At 48.2% G+C, this 24,613-nt stretch overlaps 1 protein-coding gene across 1 annotated transcript in view; it reads right to left on the bottom strand.

The window, feature by feature from the left end:
* Positions 1–1,043: 1,043 nt before the first annotated feature.
* Positions 1,044–24,613, bottom strand: part of TRAF4 (TNF receptor associated factor 4) — a 78,987-nt gene continuing 55,417 nt past the window's right edge. Inside the window, exons 2-7 of the mRNA XM_086955145.1 lie at positions 17,099–17,150; positions 10,768–10,872; positions 9,163–9,324; positions 7,765–7,926; positions 6,216–6,371; positions 1,044–5,794 (exon numbers count right to left, since the gene is read on the bottom strand). Coding sequence (XP_086811271.1) covers positions 5,162–5,794; positions 6,216–6,371; positions 7,765–7,926; positions 9,163–9,324; positions 10,768–10,872; positions 17,099–17,150 — 1,270 coding nt within the window. The 3' untranslated portion in view covers positions 1,044–5,161. The remainder of the gene's footprint in view (positions 5,795–6,215; positions 6,372–7,764; positions 7,927–9,162; positions 9,325–10,767; positions 10,873–17,098; positions 17,151–24,613) is intronic.

Raw genomic sequence — 24,613 nt, forward strand, 5'->3', positions numbered from 1 at the left:
CCAATGAATTTCTTAGAACCCGGCCACTGGATTGCAGGGGTGTTGAAGACGAAGGCTGCCTTGGTTTGATTTAATCTTGTGCCCTTTTAGTTTCTCCGCTGACAGATCCTTTTTTTTTTTTTTGAAGAGTTTTATATAGCGCAAACTTGCCCCAAGACATCGGGTATCAGAGCGCTTTGCACGAGCACCAGGTGCGTTACATGAGGACACATTCATTTTTGTTAGGCAGAGGGAGATTAAATGATTTGCCCAGAGTCACAGGATGTTGAGTTTTGTTGCCGCAACTCAGACCCGGTCCCCGGCTTTGAAGTCGAGCGCTCTAGCCGTAAGGATACATCCTTCATGCGCACCACTATGCTACTGTAAAACCTACAGGAAAGAGTTCTAGCTTGCTCTCCAGCCGAAACGTTCACAGTCCTTGTCAGCTGACTATAATGAAGCTACGAAGACCAGTCTCAACCTGGAGAAGAATACTTCCAAAAATAACACATTGGGAGCAAGGATCAAGATTACATTCTTTATCTGACAGTAGTACCTGGAGATGTACTCCAGACTATGAACTTAACTTAGTTTAACTATTGGTGCATGGACCGATCATTTTTTTTCCTAGATCCTTAAACATGGAGCAATTACTCTGTTTACTTTTGCATGTGACCCCATACGTTGAACCCTATTTTAGCAGATATGAGGGGTTCATGCAAGTAAACGTACTGATGTTGCCTTTCACATGGTCAAACTAACTTGTTAACATTCATAAGCCTCTGTGTGTTTGTAACACAATCCGAAGTCGCCCCACACCACCTCCTACAGCTGCAAAGGACTACACCCACCTGGTCGTTGGTGGTGGTCTGAAAGTGCCATTTTTTGAGTGGCTCCAACCACGTGCCTAGTCTCGCGATAGCTACATGAATTTTTGGGTGTTCTTGTACCAGCCCTTGCGCACGTATTGCCAAAGTTATGAGACTGCACCGCACAGACAACACGCCCTGATAAGCACAGTTGCACATCAACAAGAGCATGAACCAGCCGGAGACAAAAGCAGGTAATAAATACTTAAAATCTTTAATTTAAAAAAAAAAGGCAAGTAGACTCAGTAGCAGGCAATCCTTCCAGTCGGTCACTACCTCGGCCCCAATCAACAGAGGAGGCTCAGAAATAAATAACTCCAATGGGAGGGAGGATCACAGAGTAAAATTGATGGGGGATTAGAAAGATTAAAAATGCCACAAAATAATCCAATTGTTCCTCTGAAGGAAATGGACACGTAAAAATATCCTAGGATCTTTCGTACATTTGATAATTGCATGTAAAAACATATGAATAAATCGTGTGTAAAATCCCCAGGTATAGAAAGAGTAATTTGCCGTCTTCTTTCCCAACATATGGCTGTTTCCCACCGCTTGAGGTCTGCGAGGACTCTAGATGAAGGGGTGAGGGATCTAGGCACAGATTCACAGTGTTTGTTTTGGATTAAAGTTTGGGAGAAGGTTGTGCGGGTGTGGGAAGAATGTAAAGAATTTCTCCAGTGTGTTCTGGTTCAAACGGGAAGGCGAGCATGGATAGTGGAGGTGGCAGACAGTTCTTTCTTAGGATGCACTCCCTGACAGAGGTGCGGTGGAGCTTCTCAAGATCCATAGGCTAATTTGAATTCTTGAGGACGACAGTCTTCAATGATCCCACAATCCTTTAATATGATGCAAATTCCCCAGAGGGAGAGGATGGTTTTATGGTCTAACAATGACAGTATTTATTTGTTATGGAAAATTATATGGATTCCTTCATTGAAGGCCCATCAAACCAAATGTACACCCATCTAACCAAAAAGGAATTCAGTTTCAAATCCTCTCCCTCCCATCCACCCCTGGTTGAGAAGACAGCGAGTCCATGGAAGGCGCTTCCTGTTTTGGAGGCCTTCGTTAGAGAGGACCAGAAGCTACTGGCAAGAGAGAGTACCCGAAGTACACTTCCACCCATCTTCAATTGTAGCTGCTGACCCCTTAAACCAGGTTAGGTGGAGTCAGACAGTGAAAATGGATTCTAGGTTCAGAGATACATGACATTTTACCTGCATCTCTGGCATGTGTACTGAGCGTGTGAGGGATGTTACATATTTTGCATGGATAGGAGACGGCCTCAGTGATGTTCTGTGAAACATGCCGTGAACGTTACACAAAGTGGTAGTTCTCCCTAAATTGTGTGGACAGGCCACCCTTAATCCAGAAGCCTAGGATAAATAAGGCGAAGACTCCTTCACATGCTAGACCTAAGGCAGCTGCCCAGAAACACGTTTTAAAAGATCTCTCTCTGACTTGACATTTGATTTTCTTAGTGTAACTACTTGGGTCATATTACCAGGATTCCAAACCTGCTATCAGCTCTTGTAGTAAGTCTTACTTGTTTTACTCACTACCTTTTGAAAGTCAAAGGGGTAACTTGGTTATCCATTTGAAGAGTGGCAGTATCAAAGAAATGGTTGTACCAGTGGTTAACAACAGTGCCCACCGCGGATGCTGTGCAGTAACCTCTGACAGAGCCAATTCCCAGACAGGAGGGTATCACATCCATCAAGCAAGTATTCCACCTGAAATAAAAGGACACCTGGACAGACAGCATTTTTTGAGCTTGATGTTAATATCTTTCTTTTGCAGTGACAACAGTTTTTGACCCTTTACTAAATATTTACTCTGGCATATCTGATGACTAGTAATGGGCCTAAAAGACAACTGAACCCATGATAAATATCAACACAGGATAAATATGGAATTACTGTAGTCTGGTTTGCAAATCACCAAAGACCACTGACGTGGGCTCCGTCAGACAAGGGATTGAGGCAGACCACGACGTGACTGGATAACGCAGCAAGAAAGAGGAACTGTAGCCTGAAAAAACGTGCAACTTAATGTTCAGATCACCTCCAAACTACGCTAAACAATTTACTGTCACTGGAAGAAAGATTAGGGCATAGAGTATGATTATAGTTGACATTATCCTCTTGTCTCAACCCGTGCCCTCCGTGTTCTTCACTCCATCGTGCTTAAATATTTTGCTCACTTTATTTCCATTTGCTGACCCACATCAGAGCAGCAAATAAAAATAAACAGCTGTCACTGTTGTCTTTTTTTATTTAGCCATGCGTTGCAGCATCAGGGTTGCTATACAGCGTGGCTAAAAATCACTGGCAAAGTCAATGGGTCCCCAAAGGCAAGACCTATTGGCTTTGCCAGTCCTTGACGAATAGTCATGAGTCCAACAGAAACAACAAGCAGGGCATGGTACACAGAGAAGCAATGATTAGGGTTGGCTCTTGGGTTGTGTAAGTGCGCTGATGGATGGCAGTGAAAGCAGAAGGTCGATCCTACAGCTGCTGTACTGCCACTGCACTTTCAGATTTCCCTCAGAACCTCTTCTGGATGGAACCCTTATGGTCCCACGATCACCACGCTTTTTGCTGATAGAAGTGTGAAAGGGACAGGTAATTTACATTATCTGTATTTCTTTTTTTTTTAGAAAACCCTGTTCGAAATACAATCACTTACAGAACATACAAAATGGACAGCGGTGAGTGCGATGCTGAAGATTTAAGATGGTAATAAAGTGAGCTGTAAGAGTTACACGAAAGGACGCAACAACCTTTCAGGGGTCGGAGCAAAGCTATCCACCCTTACACCAGAAACAGTGTAATTTTGTAGGTGCAGCAGGAGAGAATATCAAACAATGCCATCAATTATAAAAGGACCCATGCCTCCCAAAAGACAAAGGTGTGCCATGTCTATTGGCTAGGATTGATGAAGTCCACCTCCTGCTCTCACCCAGTTGGAGGATGCCTGAAACCTGCTTACTGACATTGGCTGGATGATGATGATGCGGATGATGATGTTCTAAAAACAGAACTGCATTTCGGCCGGGACTGTGAAGAAGAAGGAATGTGAGTGTAAAGTCCAATAATGTACCTAGACTGGACCACGGGGTGGGAGGTACTCCACCCTCACAAGACCATCGCAGACAACATGCCACCCACCTCCCGCAAGATAATACAAATAGAAACTTTAAGAAACAAAACAATCACATCTTCTTTTAGCACCTGGTTGGCATATGTTCTGAGGTGCACAAATGCCGCCCGTTTTTTTTTTTCTTCTGGCATCACAGAAGCCAGCCCTGAGGTGTGAGCTGCTGGGTTCCTCGAGCTCACATTGGTACCGCATGTCCGGCCACCAGGACCTCTTCATGAAAACCACTCCCCTCGGTTCATAGTCACAAAATCCTCTGAAGTAATTTCCTATTGTATTTTTGGCAAGGCTTTCTTAGGACCGGCCCGCTTACAGCCTAAAGTGCCGGTGGATCCGGAGCATGTAGTCAATGGCCCAAGAAACTTGCACCTTCAGTGTTAGAAATTCAGGCTGGTGCAAGGATTCTCAGAGACTCTGGCGGCCACTAAAAGTCTATCTATCCGGTTCTAGGCTCGAAGACTACCAGCCCATAGGTTGAGAGTTATCCCCTTCTCCCAACCCGTCCCAAACGAGGACAGTGCTTGTATTGGAACTCCCAAACATTTCTGAAAATTCAACTTTCTCCAAAATCCCAAACAAGGACGTAGACACTGGAAATTGCCCATGGGAGCCAATATGCTTTGAAAGTGGAGGCAGTAAGCCTGACATCCTCTTTGTCCACCAAACCAACTCCCCCTGCGCATCAGGTGCCTGCACCTTCCGTCTACGCCATTGGTAGAAGGCGGCCCAAAGTCCCAACTGGGACAGCAGTGCTTCTGCCATTTATGGAATCCAGTATCAGTCCAACTACCAAGAGACCAATTCACAGATTCCGCTGGGTCTTTCGGCTGGATGGACTCCAATTTCCAGATCACCAGTAAGAGTCGGTGCTCTAAGGGGCCCTCTGTATGTAAAGTGACCTACATGATGATAGAAAGTTCAATACTCAAGGAAGGTGAAGGAACCACCAACCCATGCGCGGAAGACTGGTCTATCCAGCATGTGTCTACTGGCAAATTCTTCCAGGGACTCCTTCAGAGGTCTGTACGATGAAATGTAGGAGCCTGAGGCTGCCTTCTTGTGGGCACAGCTGTGGGACTCCAGCAAGGAGCAAGTGAAATAATATTTCAAGGATTTATGTCACCCCATCGGGCTAGGGGCCCTACTATTGGATTTCAAGCAATGATTTTCTGTGGGATCTCAACGGAGGCCTTCAAGAAGATGGCATTGTCCCGGATGTAGTTCCTCTTCTTGATCTCCTCTTGTGAGATGAACTTGGGGTAGCCGAAACCCAGCGTGCTTTCGTCTAGGGAGTTACGAGAGCTGCCTGGTTTGCGAAAGTTCTTCCAGTTGGGGTCAGGGTTAAAGGTCTCGGTAACGTTCTGTGGCTTTGAGAGGGAAGGGTCACTCTGGTCCAGTAGCGAGAAGGTCACTCGGTAGGAAAAGGGCCACTCTAGCAAGTTGTCATACTCGCCAGGCAGAACACGGATGTAGATGGACAGGTGGCTGCCCTCGCCGCTGCCATTCCCATTCAGGAAGGCCGACACCTGCAGCTTGTATCCATACTTGTGGGTGTAGAATGCTGGGCTAAAGAATTCGTGATTGCTCCTTGCCTTGGCCTCTTGCAGTTTGCGTGCGTAGTCACTAATCTTCCAGATCAGCACGCCATCACTGCTCACCGAGAGTTCCTCCAAGTCGCGCCGCAGTTCCAGGATCTCCTGCCGCTGGCGGCTTACCAGTGCGCACATCATATTCAGATGGGGCTTCACGCTGTCATCCAAGTGTCGGGTCATCCCAATCTTGGGGCACTGTAGGGGGCAAAGGGAGAACGTGAGTGTGAATATACATGTGTGTGTTCATGCATGTATGTATGTTGGTGTGTATGTGTGAACACAAATACTTGGGGATATGGATGTCCGTACTTGCTGTGTGTGTGGTAGAATATGGACTGTGGTGGATGTGCACTGCGCCTGTCTTGAGCAAGTGAGAGGGATTGTTTATGGTGGCCATTGCTTTTGCAGGGTAATAGTTTTGGTGTGCAGAAGTGGTGTGTCTATGTATCTCTAGGTGGTGTGTGCTTGTGCGTGAGGAAAGTAGACTGTTTGCATAACCTTATGGATTTGCACAGTACTTGCCACAACCCCTGTCCCCAGATGCTAATGTGATGGATTGGTGCAGGGGCTTACAGTGTGTATGCCGTTGATTCTGCACCCATGTGGAGTTACTCACCCGGAATTTACATCCAGCCTCTTTATAGGGGCACAGCACCATAGCTGTGCTGCAGTTTTCCTTCAGGTGCCCGGTCAGGTCTTCGCGGGCAATATTGGGTGTGCCACACTGGTTCGGACAAGAAACTGGGAGTCGCGGGCACTGGTACTGGTGATTCTGTGGGGGTATACAGGAGCATACGATTAGAATTTATACACTTCAGTTGCTACACCGAAGGACTTGTGCAAGGTCCAAAGAGGAAAGTATTTTGAGAAATAAAACAGTAGGGGTAGCACATTGGAAGATTGGGGTACAGCATGGGAGCCAACAGTCTGGGCATCACGAAAGAAGCAAACAAACAGGCGAGAGACATGGAGAGGAGTCTATAAGCTAAGAAAACAGGATGGAGGAGGAGTGGGAAGAGAAAAAAGGCAAAGTAAAAGGGAAATAGGAAGGCTGTGGAATTGGAGGAAAGAGAGAGGAGGTGGAGCGGTTGAGTGTCTGTAGGGGTGCTGAGAGCACCCATCAATCCTGGTATTTTCAGGCTAGTGGCTGAGAGCACCCATCAATCCTGGTATTTTCAGGCTAGTGGCTGAAAGCACCCATCAATCCTGGTATTTTCAGGCTAGTGGCTGAGAGCACCCATCAATCCTGGTATTTTCAGGCTAGTGGCTGAAAGCACCCATCAATCCTGGTATTTTCAGGCTAGTGGCTGAAAACTTAACTCTGGCAAGGGGCTCTGCAGGGTTTAAAAATATGTGCCACTGGAATGTCTCTTCCTGTATTTTGTAAAGCGCAGAGCTACCCGTAGGTTTCCCAGCGCTGGGGGCCGTCGGGAATATTAAGCAAGCTATTGCCCAGAGTCACATGGTGCTGGGCAGACCCCTGCCGCCGGTGCCGAGGATCGAACCGTGATCCACCAGCATCTGGCTTCAGTCGCCCTGGCTGCTGGGCCACACCTCTTCCTCTTCTGGTCCAACTTTAGGTGTTGACAGGGGTTCGAGTCATCATATGGCAACGAAGCACTGGGGCAGATTGGACAAGATCATGTGATGTCAATGGGCACATCACATGGCGGTATCTCTCATCCGCATTGACGACATTCCTAAGAAGATATTTACAACCCTATAAGGAAGGGAGTGAAAGCAAAGACAAACCAAGCCATCCATATAGATTCTCCCCCCACATCCCTGAAAACAGGGTGGGCTCACAAAGAAGCCTGTGTCTAGTGCTGGCGGCCCATCATGCAACTGTGTTCGACTTACTGGTTAACAGAACCTTGTGTGGCGAGCAGGAAGTTCAACTGATTCTTTATGCAGGGCCCACCCCCCTCCTCCAACTCCTGCACCGCACAGGACGATTGTACCAAGAGGGAAAGGAAACCAGGGAGCCACTGAGAAAGGGTGAGTCCAAGTGGTGGAGACAGAGACCATGAGTGAGAATGACACAGACCGCAAGAGCAAGTGGGACACGCAGGTAATTCACCAAGGTGTGGAGAAGGACCCCGGCCGTCATCCAGGAGACAGGAAAGGTAGAGACAGGGTAAAGGTACTGGGAGCGCTTCTCTCACCTGGATAGTGTCGAAGACAAACTCCTTGGTGCAGTAGCTGCAGGGCTGGGTGCGCTTGGGGCATTCGGCCAGCGAGTGCTGGGACAGCAGCCGTCTCATCATGCGGGCACCACATTTGTTCTCACAGTACACACTCTCCTGAGGGCAGATGCCCTGGTGATTCTGTTTGACACAAGGGAGACAGTATGTCAGCTGCTGTACCTATGTTCGCTGCCCAAAACACCCCAAGACTTGAAATCATTACATTCCAACGCTACACAGAACCCGTAAGACAACAATACAACCCGGTGCCATACTATGCTCAATCCAATATCATAACCTGACCAATCAGACTCCACGAGTTGACCGTGTGCACTGTCCAAGCAGAATCCACAAGCGGACATCTTGTCCACTCAGACATCAGGCAGTGTCCAAACTGACACTATGAACTGCATAACCGGACATCATGTCCCGCCTGTGTCTATGGAGTTTCATTGCAAAGTCATCTAAAAGTGAACTTTACAAAAGCTGGTCAAATTCATAATTGCTATTTTCAATTAATTCAAAATCATTTAAAGATGACTTTGCAAAAATATGCCAGGCTTAATTTTAGATTATAGCACCTATTTTTTTTTAATGAGTAATCACTTGGCGTAACTATTTATTGGTCGCTCTTCCACTCATATCGCCTTTAATACCTTCAAAGGGACATTGCTGAAAAATCTCCAAAATTGTTATCCCCTATAAAATATTTCTACCTTTGAAAAGAATAGAAACTCTACCCTACACTCATAATTTTCGCAATTTTCACCTAACGATGGGTTTCTTTTATTTCTGTTACCACACTGCAATGACTTTGCAGACAGCGTTTTCAGTCTTTCAATTATTCTCCTATTTAAGAAAAACTCCCAACCTCCCTACTAGTATTTTTAAGTTCTTTAGCGACAGGTATGTATATTTATCTGGTTGTGCCACAAACTGCAGTGATTTTATAAACACATTATCCATTTTATGCTCAAGTTTCATAATAGTTGTTGAGAAAAATTTTCGAAACTAAATTTGTGTTTAGCTGATTTTTCTGTAATGACGTTGTGGTGAATAGCCAATCCAATTCTCTGTTGAAATCATTTCTATTGCCTGTCCCACCCAAGAGGAGATCAAGCCCAACCCAACCCTAATCTAATCCCTACCCAACACTGGCTATGCATGCCAGTGCAGTCATCCTGTGCCTCTCCAAGGGAGACCCCAGCCAGACCATTAAACTCGTCGGTTAACTACGGATCCTAGTTCAAATGGGTGGTACATTCGAAAGAAGAAAAAAAAACAATTTAAAATGGGAAAAAAAATCTGGAAGTCAATTGTATCTAGGACCAACTCTGTAACCCCTCTAAAAGAAACAAGTTTATTTTCCCTCCTCACCTCGTGTGCCTCGCCGCTGAAGTCACTGCCACAGAATTCGCACTTGACGCGGCGCTTGGAGCAGTCATGCTGCAGATGGTCGGGCAGATCCCGGCGGCTTAACTTGACGCCACAGCGGTTTGGGCAGGGGATGACGTTGAAGCTGCACGTGTTCAGATGCACCTGAGAGAAAACAGTCCAAGAGAGAAGAGAAGATCATGAGTAGAATATAATTTGGGTCAGCAGAGAGGACGATGTGAATGGTGAGAGATTTAAGGGGGCGAGTTCAGAAATACTGGATTGCCACTCTCTATTTATGGAGATAAAGGTATGTGCATTATGTTACGAGCCCAGTCTGCTTATGCACATATATTTATGTAACAGTTATATGTGAGTATGCCACCGTCTTGACCTAGATGGATATACGTCAATATGAGTAACATTGAAGTCCTAAACTGTGTTTAGCTTAAGTGTCACGGCCATTTTTGAACTTTTCTTGTTTGATGGATATCGATTGTAACCCTGATCCCATGTATATGAAACGGACAGACCTGGCATTGTGCAAAGTTCTGAGTTCGAAGCTGTCGATTACAGCGGCGAGAACGTTCAGAACAGTGTACCCTGACGAAGAGCACTTGATGCTCGAAATGCATTGGTTTTTGAATAAACGCTGTTGTTGGAAGAACCCTTTGCTTTTGTCGTGCTTATGCAAGAGGTCCGGATGGGCACAGCATTTGTACTAGAAAATTGAAAATTGCATCAAAATCCCGAGAGTGGAGTGTTATCAAGCATGCATTAATGTGGATTAATGGATTGACTAGAGACTTATAAAAGTATGTTTAAAATGTTGGAAAAGAATCACAATTTAAATTGTCAAAAGTGACACCAGAGAGGCTCAGCAACTGTGCGGTGGGTGCGGGCAATCACTTTGCCCCTTTACCTGTAAGTTCTGATCTACACCACTTAAGGCCTTACTTTGCTCTGACCTTAAGTTACAAAAGACTACCTTTCTCAGTCGAGTGACCACACTTATCTGACTGTATGAACGTCCTCCATGTTGATGGCAGTTTACTAGTTTTGTGATACGGCACAATCTGAGTCATCTGGAGGCGATGCCTACTGTAATACAGATTTATTGCAATTGTGATGAGTGTTTTATACTTTAGCCGGCTGAACCTTCACACCACCTCTCATCAGCCTGGCCTTAACTGATGGACCACAGATATCTTGGAAAGTCAGGGAGGCCTTAGAGGTCAAACAACCTGTCTCAGGTGAACTACTCAACATCTTGGCAGTAAGGAACCATGCACTCCCACCACTGATACTGCTAGCTGGTCTCTGCAACGCCATGCTCTGGTCAAGGATTGAGAGCGTGTCAGGGTCAGAGAGTCATGTGAAATAGAAGTGTCTTTGAGCTACTTAATACATCTGTTTACATGCAGGTGTGTATGTGGGGGTGTTAGTGTATCTTGTGTCCCAAATGCAGAGTGCAGGTATATGGGTGGCCACACAGCCTGCTGGCATGCAGATGTATGTGTTGTACGGTTGCTACTTTTGGTAGGTGTGGTGTCCCTCGTGCCCATTTTCCTTAGCTTAGGGCTGCCCAGCACTGCCCGCTCTTCTCACCTGTAGCTGCTTCACCTGCCCGCTCCATCGGCAGCCCTCCTCGCTGTGGATGCAGCGGATGGTCAGACTCAGCACCTGCGCTTCCAAATCTGGATCAGGGTAAATCTGATGAAACAGGAGAAGAAAACATGGAATGATATCTGTTGTCCGCCATGAGCAATGAGAGCAGATGCCGGCATTAAGGCTTGGAGAAACAGGCGAGGACAGTGGGCATTGAAAACGGGAAACAACCTTTACAACGCAACTTTTACAATGCACTACCATTACAACGAAACTTTTACAACGCAACATTCATTACAACGCATGCCATTACAACGCATGCCATTACAACGCATGCCATTACAACGCAACCATTACAACGCATGACACCACAACGCATACCACTACAAAGCAAACCATTACAACGCAGTCATTACAACGCAGTCATTACAACGCATACCATTACAACGCATACCATTACAATGCATACCATTACAACGCATACCATTACAATGCATAGTACCCTTACACTATCCAACATTTACCCTACTGTTGCACCCCCTGGAGTTAGACTAGTAATTGTTACACCTACACTATCCAATACTTACCATACATGCATTGTAATGGTACGTGTTGTAAAGGTAGTATACGTTGTAATGGAATGTGTTGTAAAGGTAGTTTTTAACCCCTCCCCTGCTGGTGACGGAACCACTCCGTCATCAGCCGCGGTCGCGCTGTGCTGTTGACGGAGCGGCTCCATCACGGCCCGCTCGGAACACCTGCGCGGCGCAGATTCCGCGCCTGCGCTGAGCGTTCCATTGAGCGGGCGGGGCCGTGACGGAACCGCTCCGTCATGAGCACAGCGCAACCGCGGCAGGTGACGGAGCGGTTCCATCACCAGCATGCGCCCGCCGCTCGGCCCCCCCCGCCCCCTTAGCACTGCGTCGGAATAGCCGCCGCAGTGAAGGGGTTAAAAATGTGTTGTAATGGAATGAGTTGTAATGGATGTTGCGTTGTAAAAAATGCGTTGTAAAGGTATGCATTGTAAAAGTGTACGTTGTAACATCATACATACGTTGAAAACGGGTGCAGACATCAATGTTCAGAGTTGCAGGTGTGATGGTGGGTAGGAAAGGACATTAATTGGACATGATAAGAAAGAGACTACACCAGAGGCGTCTGTGTCAGACATGGAAAGTAGGAGCAGCGGTTAATGGCAGACCACTGGAAATAGACCCATTCTTCATTGCTTGGACAATGGAAAGAAAAAGGTATGAGCTGCTAAATTAGGATACAGTGGACGTTCCTGGGGTCAAGCGTGGGATATCAGAATAAAAAACACAAAATAGGCACAGACATAATGGTCTGCAGCTACAATCCTTGCAGTGCATGTAAAGATAACAAGGTGAGCCGTAAACCAATATAATCCGTCAGTGCAGAATGTTGATAAAGACACCTATCTCCCTCCAGTGATATGCAGATTCTGATAGTGTTTGTAAATAAGCACCAAAGAGACACTTGGCAAAGTGCCTGAACATTCTCAAGTTGCTTCAAAGCATTACCCTTAAATGTTTCCTTCATATGTTCTGTATTTAAAATGTTGTTATTTTGTTTTTAAGTGTGGATTTTTTTAACGAAAGTGTTGTTTATAGGAAGGTTTTGCACATGCTCTCTTATTTTACATGGAAGGTTTTCAAGGGATGGCAGCTGAGGAGGACAAGGCAGTTAACAGCTTCCCACAAGAACTTTGGAGAATTTGGCACCTCTGCTGAACATGCACGCATTGAGATGGATATGCACTGAAGTAGAAGTTGGGTGCCAAAAGTACATGGCGAAGGCAAGGGTGGGGGGCGGGGGGTGGATCAGTCACTTGCTTTTCTAGGAGCGGTACAGCAGTCGACATGGGAGAAAGGAAAGTCTGTACTTCGGACGAATTATGGTGGCTGCTATACAGTTTGCGGCAAAAGTCGCCTTATGAAATGCATGATGGAACAGTCACTGGAAAGACCCATATTTGCACGATGGAGTAGATTCACGAGAACAACCCACGATTGCATGATGATGGAGTAGATTCACAAAGATAACACGTGTAGATTCACTGAAAAAACTACTGAAAAGGAGAGATTGTCTTTATATGGGGAAGTTGATGTATTTGTATAGTTATATAGTATAGTTCGTATATATATGTTGTATAGTTCAGGGGGCGAGAGAACGTGTAGTGGCAGTGAAGGTTGTAGAATCAGTAATGGTACTTCAGAGCGAGAAATGCTGTTCTTTGGGTGTAGGTGGGGGGGGGGGGGGGGGGGGGCGGTCCCAATGCAAAAGAGGCGAGAAGGAAAGCCCACCGTCTACCAATCACCAGAACACAAGTGCCTGGGAGATTCTTGTCCCTAGCGGGGAAATTCCCGCTCTGCGTCCCACCCTCACAAACAGGGCAAAGTGATGTGGTGTTCTCGACGCTTCAGGCTGCATTAGCAGCAGATAATAGGCGCGGCTCCTAGTGTGCACAAAAGAACGTTCAACACCTGCTATTTATCCTCAAAATTGTTTACTTTAAGCAGCGGTCACCTTCCGTCAGCCTTTGTAACTGGGGCTTAAGCGGAGCGGGTGAGAGTGGGAGGGCCGACAACAGGCAGGAAGAGAGACAAATTCTTTTATGACGTGCAGCTCCGCCATTCGAAAGGGCGAGTACCAGCAGGGGTACAATTATTTTAATAGAGGAGTACCCCAGCTTCTTAATAACAATGGGGGTCTGTGGGACAGCCGACGGGGGTCTGTGCCCCGGGCAGTTTTGGGCCATTGCTACGGTGCAGGCGACCGTATATGACTGGGCTATGGGGGGCGGGGGGCGCCCATAAAGCGCCCTTTTCCACAAATAGTGCCTGTGGTCTGCGCTGTTCCCTATGGGCTGGCCAGGGACAGCGAGGGGGGCCTCATCCTCTGGATTTCCATGTCATGCCCTGGCCTAGCAGCGCTGGTTGCTGGGGGCTCGCAGGAGGTGCTGCAAGGGGCGGGGCCCGCCTCGGTCGCACGCCGTCCCTGGGCTGCACAAAGCTAACCAGTATGCGCGGGAGTTTCTTTTCGAATCAACAAGTCCCTGTGCCTCAGGTGTGTGTGACTCACACAAGGTCGGAAACTGTGGGTGGAATGCCCACACAGGAGCCTCTCCCCTCCCGGCACAACGTCCTTGTTTACTTTTAAAGCTAGCACAGGTAACAACCACGGGTGAAACGAAACAGCTGATTGGCTGGTACAAAATGCAAGCTTTCTCCTTACGGGCAATCGAGTTTGGAGACGCGGGCGCTTCAGATCTAATCAGTATAATTAAAAATATTTATAGAGGGCACAGCCACCAATATGCGGGCTTCCCGGCGCTAACAGTACACAGTCGGGGCATGTGGAAAGTATTACTCTGTTTGGGTGAAAAGATACGTTTTCAGAGGTTTCTCAAAGCGGAGTAAATTCGGTCTCATCTTAAATGAATGAATAGTAAGTGTGTTTCAGAGTTTGAGACGAGGTAGCTAAAATACCCGCCCTCCTTCTTTAGCAGGCAAGTCAGAGTTTTAACCCTAGCATCACCTGAAAGGTGGCTGCCCGTGGTGACCCTGGGCTCGTCATCTCCATGTTCCTCGCTTCTTCCTGTATCAACCGTGGAAGATATGAGAAAAGGGCCGCCCTCGACTGTATAAAAAATATGGACATTTACGTGAACAGAGCGGCTGTTAGGACAAAGAGCAAGGTTTTCAGTCCCCAGATAAACCGAGTGAAGCTTGGGTACCGAGTGAGGACCGTAGACCCCTAGATGTTCCCAGGAGAACAAAAGGTTTACAGGTAAAATCTCGCACCCCAGATACACCCAAAACAGGAGAAACCCGAACAGGAGAACCTCGCACAGGAGAGCCTCACGCTGCCGATTCACCCAGGTGCAGGGTAACACCAGGGCCATAAGTGGTGCCACATCAGACCCTCAAACGTCAGACCCCATGTACATCTTAAGGTGCGGGCAGCAAGTGAGCGCCTCACGTTCCAGGACAGCGAGGTACAGAATGGCACCCTGAACCCGACTGTGACAGGGAAAGGGGCAAGGAGGGGGCATTAAAGCATTCTTCACAGCCAAGATCACCAGAACAATGAGCACAGCAAGGGCAGAGAGAGACAAGAACACACAGCCGAGTGAGGGGAGCACGCAAGGCCACCCCTCCTCCACATCAGATCCATCTCAACAGGGAGGACCCAAAGTGAGACCTATGGACCCCAGGTGCATCTACAGCAATGAGGGACCAAGTTGTTGCATATAATTCCAGGGACACCCAGAATAGTGAGGGCACTTGGTGAGACCTGGTGGTGGGCAGAGCCGCGTGACACAGCCTCGATGCACTTACAAAAGTGATGGTGCCAAGGGAGCCCTCACACCTCAGATACTCCAATGGTAATGATGGCACCAGGCCTCTCAAGAGCGAAAGAAGCATGACGTGGACAGACTGGATAGGTCACATTCCGCATACAACCAGGAAACAGAGGGAATGGATGAAGTCTCGTTCTTCCACCGTGAACGCGTGCACACACATACACGGGCACGCGCACACCCCAAGCACAGTGACAAGACAGGAAATTGGAAGAGACAACATGGCGCACATAGAAAGTAGAGAGGACTGCTGAATATTGCTTCTTCTCTACGAAGCACAATGTGCAGCTAGCGGCCTGCGGGTTCCGCAGTATGGACGGGGATTGACCCCATAAACATAGAACAGCAGGCAGGTGCTGGAAACATCAGTATTTGGGGGGCCTCATATCAACTGCTGCAGACTGAACCCCACACACCCCGAGCACACTGTTCAGTCAGCTGGTGCAGACTGTGCGATACCAGGGTGTGGCAGTGCCACAATTACTGAACAAAAGTCCTCATCTCAGCACGGGCTCTGGAGGCCCTGGTGGCTGGACCGGTTCCTGGTATAAAAGGGCTCTAATTCTCAGCTGCATTCAGACAAAACACAGGTCTCCCTCGGAGGGTATCCATGTCACCGAGAAATGGAGCAAAGCCACAGCCAAGGGGGAAGAGATGCCCGGGTGCTACCAGTGGCACAGGCGAGGAACTGATGCCCTTGACAAGGGCCGGGACTAGGGCACAAACTGCTTTAGCAGTACAGCCTAACGTACCAGAGCCAGACATGCCTCAGGATGGGCAAACACTGGTCCACCAGAAGCAGAGAATGGAACTAGGGCCAGGTCCTATGCAGAGGCGCAAGGAAAAATGATGGGGCCCCTTCCAGAATGTAAGGGGGGCCCAGAGTCTCCCATATTTCACAGATATTCATCACCAACAGCCTGCATGGGGGCCCTCCTGAAGGGTTGAGGGGCGGGACCCCCTGCACCGCAGGGGCTGCAGAGGCTTGTCGTGCGCCCCTGACCCTGTGTGAGTACTGCGCTTCAGCACTGAACCACCATAGTAAACTCCGCCCTCTCCTGTGCCTCAAACAGGCTGCCACTGACAAGCTTTTTACAGTGACTCTGCACAGTGTTCCCTCAGCTTTGCCCCCACCCCCGAACCACCATGTGCCCTGTGGAACCAACACTGTGGTCTTGCAACACTAAACTCTCCATGTGTCATGTGCTAACGCTACTTCTATGCTGTGGCCAGTGCCCCTAAAATGGGTGTACCCACTGCGTCCGTTGCCCTCAGTGCTGTGCCCCCTCTGTGTACTGTGTCTAGGGCCCACAACCCTAACTCCCACCGGTGCCCAATGCCTACAGTGAGGGAGGACCCCTTCTGTGTTCAGAGTTTCCTCTAAAGCAGGACCTCAGAGCTAAACCATGACCCTCTGGATACCGTCATCTACCCATGCACCCTCCTCCTGCCAATTGTCCCTACAGTGAGCCCCCTCCGAAAGAAAGTGTCTTCTCCCAAGCGCCGAGAGAGGGTTCATAAGTACCTATTTTGTGTCCAGGGCTTTCCTCGTCATGCCCAAACACCCCCCGGGGTTTGGCAGCGAAGGGCCCAGTTTTCCTGCGTGTCACTACATGCTGGAGCCCGGACAGAAGGGGCTTTGTTGGCCTGGCAGTGGCGGCTCTCACTCTTGCACAAAGACCCCTTGGAAGTCCGTTTGCATTGGCACCGGGCCTCCCTGGCAGGCCTGCATTTAAACAGATACCCACTTGATGAGTGGTCACAGGCAGGGGGCATACAAGACTGCTATTTACGGACTATCAAACAAGTCCGCCATTTTGGGACAGGGATGAAGGTAGTTACTGGTCTCCTGTAAGACACTGATGTCACTTTCTGAACACAAAGCACACCCAGAAATCTGGGGACATGGAAAAAAAAACGAAAAAACAGAACTGGCACACCACCTACCTTGGCATAATCAAGGGGCAGCTGGTCCTCTGGGCATTTAAAAACGCCTTCACTGAAAGAGAAAACAAGAGACAGTCACCGACTGCTTTGCGGCATAGAAAAATGCATCAACAAGATATGTTATACATATAGGCATCTTGGAAAATAAATACTGTGCAGTTGAATCCTGAACACCCACCACCCGCCCAAGAAACCAGTGACCTTACTATAGTAACAGAAGCCCGTTAGACTACATGTACCATAAAGCAATTTAACTAATGTCAACAGACCACATCACCTGCAAAAACATGAGAAAAGCAACAGCTTCCTGTACATGTGAGGGAATGTTCTTGCTTGCAATGCTTTTTAACTGTCCATTGCGAGCACTCACAAGACCAATACAGGACCAATGCACTTTGTGGACGGTTACAATGTGCCATTGATTTTGCATATTACCAGCTCCCTACTAGGCGATGATAGCCAGCTGAAGGCTTAAAAAGCAAACTCGTGGGTTGAAACAGATGCACCTGGGTCCACAACCTAAAGGTGGAGGGTGTCCAATCCTTAGCACAACCCACAACCACTCCACATATGATGAATAGTCACTACTGGCTACAGCATACAGCAATCTGTTTATGCAGCGGAGATGGTCACTCCGTGTCACTAATTTCTTCCTGTCCTGCTGCTTTATCAAACACTCAGAGGTTCCACAACCGATTACCGAGTACCAAAGGCAGGCCACATGATAAATAACTATAGCATATCGGCTCTGATAAACTGACATAAGACAAAACTGCTGCAGAACTTATGAGTCAGTATACTATTCCAGCCCGCTGCAAATAACCACTCAACTGCACAAGCAGACTCTGAAGATACAGCCACACTATAAAAAGATTTGCTAAGCAATGGTGACCATTGCAGGACCCCACTAGCTATAGAACCTGACAGCCACCTGTCACCACTCATAATGTTATAAAGGAGGACTATACCACAGTCCATCCGGGCAGATCTCCAGCAACCTCCCCCTTCCATCATCCCCGGAGAGCCCTATTGAAATCGCAGTGGTGGGCCTAAGAGAGTAACCAATATAGAAAAAGGCATTATTCTTATACAATAAATACAACCACGACAGAGACCTGTAAACAAACGACTGCTGTCAGCATGCTTCAAGCCATAAATTGTGCATCAATCTCTCACTCTTCCTCATTCACCTCAACGCTAAGCGCTGCGTCCTATAACACACCTCAGTGTTCATTACTCCCAAACAAAGAAAAAGTATGCCCGTAGACTTAATACTAAAACAACACTCTACCGAGCACACACTCTACAGCATGCTAACCATGAGGGAAAGCGCTTCAGGCTTTCACCCAGGGCTAGTAAGCGCTATATAAATGGTACAATACACTATGGCTTTGCTGAGTCACCACACCACCCTCCTTAAGCTCACCAGTAGACTCTTCCCCTACCTACTTGCATCTCAAAGACTTCATCACCCTATATATTAAACCATGTCTACTCACAGCACTGGCACCCTGACATCCCAGATTTCGGATTGCAAAAAACTCATTTATTATGGGGTTCAATCAGCCCCTTATCACTTCACTGGGGTCTCTGAAACGTAGTGTTTTAAAGGACACAGCAGACGTGCATCACCTATTGCCATGGACCGTAAATATCATAAAAAGGATGCCGTGTTGGGAGCGCCTAAAACAGCCCCTCATGCCCTGTCCACTCTCACCCTGAAGAGCATCATCAGCACAACCAGCACCCCTGTGCTGATTTATAGAGATGCTCACCCACCCTCCACCCACCACCCACCGCTGGTACCTTCTTAGAGGTCCTCCACTTGAGCTTCAATAAACACCATCACCGCAATCATTTCAAGCAATGCTTATAAGAAAGCTCATGGGATCCGATCCTAGCCTCTAATTCACTCACCCGCTGTCTACTTGACCATCAACAGCATCTCTCCAGCATTCGCTTATTTCACATTAGACCATATACTTTTACCAACAGCTCCTCTATGAACCCGTCTCCAGACATGGAATCTGCGCTTTTCAATCTCCAATTACCCGACCCACACACAGTAAATTCACTCCACGCCTAGAAAACATCTCAACCATTTCAATACTCCATCTACATCAGCTTTCAATGACACCATATCCATCACACCTTCAAGCACAGCGCCCCACTCCAACAGCCATGGATCACACTTACCGTTCATGCCATCAAGACACTACCATCATAAAATTTATACAGCTGCTATCAAAAATATTTATACAGCTGCTATCAAAAATGGACTAACAAATTCACAACTTTCTAGGCAACAGCTCAAAAGATAGGAGCTAAGAAACTTTGAAAAAGACATGCACAAGAATACTACAGACAGTCCACGTAGGAGGAACAAAAACAAGCATTAGAAATGCAATAGGTCTCGCAGCATTAGAGTTAGTGCATTTAGAATTGTTTATGGTTTTTTTTTGTAAATCTTTAGCATTTTTGTTCCCTGTAGCCAATGCTAAAGAAAAAAGCCATAAACAATTGTAAAAGCTCTAACTCAAATGCTCCGAGACCTATTGCACTGTGTGAGGGTGAGGAGTTGAGGGTGAGTGAGGGTGAGGGTGTGTGAGGGTGAATGAGGGTGAGTGAGGGGTTGAGGGTGAGTGAGGGGTTGAGGCTGAGTGAGAGTGAGGGTGAGTGAGTGTGAGTGAGGGGTTGAGGCTGAGTGAGAGTGAGGGTGAGTGAGTGTGAGTGAGGGGTTGAGGCTGAGTGAGAGTGAGGGTGAGTGAGTGTGAGTGAGGGGTTGAGGCTGAGTGAGAGTGAGGGTGAGTGAGTGTGAGTGAGGGGTTGAGGCTGAGTGAGGCTGAGTGTGAGTTAGGGTGAGGGTTTGCGGGTGAGTGAGGATGAGTGAGGGTGAGTGAGGATGAGTGAGGGTGAGTGAGGATGAGTGAGGGTGAGTGAGGGTGAGTGAGGGTGAGTGAGGGTGAGTGAGGGTGAGTGAGGGTGAGTGAGGGTGAGTGAGGGTGAGTGAGGGTGAGTGAGGGTGAGTGAGGGTGAGTGAGGGTGAGTGAGGGTGAGTGAGGGTGAGTAAGAGTGACGGTGAGTGAGGGGTTGAGGGTGAGGGGTTGAGGGTGAGGGAGTGAGGGTGAGGGGTTGAGGGTGACGGATTGCGGGTGAGGGGTTGAGGGTGAGGTGTTGAGGGTGAGGGGTTGAGGATGAGGGGTTGAGGATGAGGTGTTGAGGGTGAGTGAGGTTGAGGGTGGTTGAGTGAGGATGAGTGAGGATGAGTGAGAGTGAGGGTGAGTGAGGTGTTGAGGGTGAGGTGTTGAGGGTGAGTGAGTGAGGGTGAGGTGTTGAGGTTGAGTGAGGGTGAGTGAGTGTGACGTGTTGAGGGTGAGTGAGGATGAGTGAGAGTGAGGATGAGTGAGAGTGAGGATGAGTGAGAGTGAGGATGAGTGAGAGTGAGGGTGAGTGAGGTGTTGAGGGTGAGGCGTTGAGGGTGAGGCGTTGAGGGTGAGGCGTTGAGGGTGAGGCGTTGAGGGTGAGGCGTTGAGGGTGAGGCGGTGAGGGTGAGGCGGTGAGTGAGGGTGAGGGTGAGTGAGAGTGAGTGAGAGTGAGGGTGAGTGAGGGGTTGAGGGTGAGTGAGGGGTTGAGGGTGAGTGAGGGTGAGTGAGGGTGAGTGAGGGTGAGTGAGGGTGAGTGAGGGTGAGTGAGGGTGAGTGAGGGTGAGTGAGAGTGAGTGAGGGTGAGTGAGGGTGAGTGAGAGTGAGGGTGAGTGAGGGTGAGTGAGGGGTTGAGGGTGAGTGAGTGAGGTTGAGGGTGAGGGATTGAGGGTGAGGTGTTGAGGGTGAGGTGTTGAGGGTGAGGTGTTGAGGGTGAGGTGTTGAGGGTGAGGTGTTGAGGGTGAGGTGTTGAGGGTGAGGTGTTGAGGGTGAGTGAGGTTGAGGGTGGTTGAGTGAGGATGAGTGAGAGTGAGGGTGAGTGAGGTGTTGAGGGTGAGGTGTTGAGGGTGAGTGAGTGAGGGTGATGTGTTGAGGGTGAGTGAGGGTGAGTGAGTGAGTGTGAGGTGTTGAGGGTGAGTGAGGATGAGTCAGAGTGAGGGTGAGTGAGGGGTTGAGGGTGAGGCGTTGAGGGTGAGGCGTTGAGGGTGATTGAGGGTGAGGGTGAGTGAGGGTGAGTGAGGGTGAGGTGTTGAGGGTGAGTGAGGATGAGTGAGAGTGAGGGTGAGTGAGGGGTTGAGGGTGAGTGAGGGGTTGAGGGTGAGTGAGGGTGAGGGGTTGAGGGTGGGTGAGGGGTTGAGGGTGGGTGAGGGGTTGAGGGTGGGTGAGGGTGAGGGGTTGAGGGTGGGCAGGATGAGTGAGGGGTTGAGGGTGAGGGTGAGTGAGGGTGAGTGAGGGTGAGTGAGGGTGAGGGATTGAGGGTGAGGGGTTGAGGGAGAGCAGGGGGCATGAACACTACCAGGGTGGTGAAGTAAGAGCCTGGACATAAGGTTGTGTGTCAATTCTGGGGCATCTGGGTGAGTAGGCAATTGGTAGGGGAGCAAGGGCGGCCAGGTGGGGGGAAGGGGTGAAACACAGAGTGGCGAAGAAGCTCACGGTGGCTGTGCAGTAAGCGGGAAGAACAGAATGAAGAGAGTAGCCTCAACGAAGGTCTCTGTTATATAGTTGAACTCATAATATAGAGCGCGTGTGGAACAGACATGAAGTCCATACTAGTCGCTAAAAAATCGGAATAGGTGCTCAGTGAACTGTTGCGCAATCCAGGTTAAAAAAAATCTCGGAAAAGTGTAGTGAAAGACTCGACGTGAAACAGTTGGCTTATCTATTGGTAATACGTGTGGGTGTGGCCCACGTGCTCAAAGATTGTTAGTCCTATACATCATTGCTTGAGTCATGCTGGTACGTGCTCCCCATATAAATAAACGCGAGTTGTTATGCAATAATCATGATCTTACCGCGTACCGGTCAGTGTAGTGATAAATGTTGTTAGTGCTATGCCTCATTGCTTGAGTCATATTGGTTCGTACTCCCCATATAAATAAACGCGAGTTGTTGTGCAATAATCGTGATCTTACCGCGTATCGGTCGGTGTAGCGATAATGACTTCGGCGTTTGGTCTTGGTGTCGGCATGCGCGTTTGATCGTGAAGATCTGGTGACTGCACCATATGCGCTTACGAAGTGACTAGACCCGAAAAGGGACTAACAGCGGTGGCGGCCATCTTGGGGCAGTGTCGAACAAAGGAATAAAGGATGTTTTATGCGACGGCCATTTTGTAGTGGTTAAGAATGTTGAAGATGTCAGCGTATTACGCGGAATGGGTTGAAAAATAAAGTACGAAAAAACTGAGGAAGGATAAGAAGCGTAGTGAAAAAGGTGTTTGCAGTTTAGTGGCTGGGATTCGAGGCAGATTTACTCCGAGCAGAGTCCTCAGTCACATTGCACCTGTCGGTTACTGCGTTAAGAAGACCCTGGCCAGGTTAGCATTCCTCCCAGGTGGGGCTATTAGCGGCGGTGTTTGAATTGGAAAGGAGGGGGGCACGTTAAAGTAAGGAAAAAAAGGCGAGAATGAATGATTAGGTACTTCTGGACGTTTTCTCCTTCAACAGTTGAGGACGGTCTATTCACGTCTACAATCAAGAGGTCTCAAACCAACCCAAATGTGGTCTCTTAAAGGGCCAGAGGTTTGAATAAAACCAGACTGTCCGGTATGGTTCTGAAGGGGCCAACTGCTGGCGAAAAGATTTGAATTTAAAAAAAAAATGTTAAAACCCAATGGAACGATAATAGCGCTTCTCAAATTTCGTGCGTGAGCGGAATAAAAGCGACTCGCCTTTTATTACAAGAAGCGCGTAAATAATGTTCGAACCATTGAGATACTAGGAGATTTTTTTGTGGGGGGTACTAAAAGTAAGGATTGCATCACTAGTACCAGTTCACTTGAAATGATAAATAATGTTTTAAATTAGGATTGCAAACGTCTAAAACCAACACTCGTTTTTACACGTGTAAAAAAAAATACCAAAAAAAACCAGACGACACCTTTGGATGAGAAACCCACAGAAAATGTTATATCATGGATTTTTACAGTTAGGTCTGCCAAAAAGAAGCCGGAGGGAAGAGAGGGGAGGGGGGAGGAGAAATGCGACACGGCGGGAAGGGGAGGGGGCGGAACGGGGGCGGAGAGGGGAGAGAGAGTAGGCAAGGCGACACGGCGGGAGGGGGCGGAACGGGGGAGGGGGCGGAGAGGGGAGAGGTGCGAGTAAAATAAACAAAAAAAAAGAAGCCGGAGGGAAGAGAGGGGAGGGGGGAGGAGAAATGCGACACGAAGGGGAGGGGGCGGAACGGGTGCGGAGAGGGGAGAGAGAGTAGGCAAGGCGACATGGCGGGAGGGGGCGGAACGGGGGAGGGGGCGGAGAGGGGAGAGGTGCGAGTAAAATAAACAAAAAAAAAAGAAGCCGGAGGGAAGAGAGGGGAGGGGGGAGGAGAAATGCGACACGAAGGGGAGGGGGCGGAACGGGGGCGGAGAGGGGAGAGAGAGAGTAGGCAAGGCGACACGGCGGGAGGGGGCGGAGCGGGTAAACAAACACGGACGTGCACGCGCCCGTGACTTTTAAGGTCAATGCGCATGCGCATAAGCTTAATGCGCATGCGCATTGACCTTAAAAGTCACGGGCACTGCAAGGAATCGCCACGATTCCTTGCAGTTAGATAAAGAGTTGATGAGCCCCTATAGTCTCGCTTGCTCGATGCGCATGCGCATCGACAGGCGAGACCTAAAAATAGACGGCCTACTAAAGAAAGACTCTTCTAATCAGAGTAGAAATCTCCCTATGCTCTGCTCACTCCTTAGTCATGGTGGCTCAAAGCGAACGGTCCTTATTTACTAGCAGGATGGAACCATACAGAAAACATATTGAAGATGAAAACATATGAAGCAGTGTCAACATATCTAGGTGTGTGAAATGCATGCTTGCTGTGCACGAGGGAGGGAAGGCTGAGTACATCATCGTTTTATACCATTCCATACAGCATCTCAAACTGGCTTCACAGTTGAAGCTCCTTTCGAATTTGGAGCAAGAATCTTGCCCATGAGAAGACACTTTCCGACGCCATTTTAAATGCACATCCCCAACTGCTGTCGGATTTCCAGGTAAGTACTACCACCCATGTCGACCATATTAACTTGGTCAATCCAACCTCTGATCCCCTAAATTTGCACTGTTAATGATTCATTTGCACCATCCAAACACTTTTCTCCCTATAACTGCTAAACAACTAACCGCATCACAAAACTCCCTGCTTTACTTCAATTCTCTTTAAAAACAATTTTTTTTGCCTCTGGAGCCTACTCAGCAGTACTTAAAATAGGTCCAAAATGTATTTTTCTCTAAAAAAGACCTGAACAGCTAATGTTCAATGTACTCACTCAACTACCCCATCAAGGAAAAAAAGCTAACAATCTGGCATTGCAAGCCCCACTCCACAGAAACAGCGCTCAGCCACATCACAAACTTTGTCCTCTGACCACTCCTTT

The sequence above is a fragment of the Lissotriton vulgaris genome, chromosome 2_1, assembly GCF_964263255.1.
Source record: "Lissotriton vulgaris chromosome 2_1, aLisVul1.2, whole genome shotgun sequence".
NCBI lineage: Eukaryota > Metazoa > Chordata > Amphibia > Caudata > Salamandridae > Lissotriton > Lissotriton vulgaris.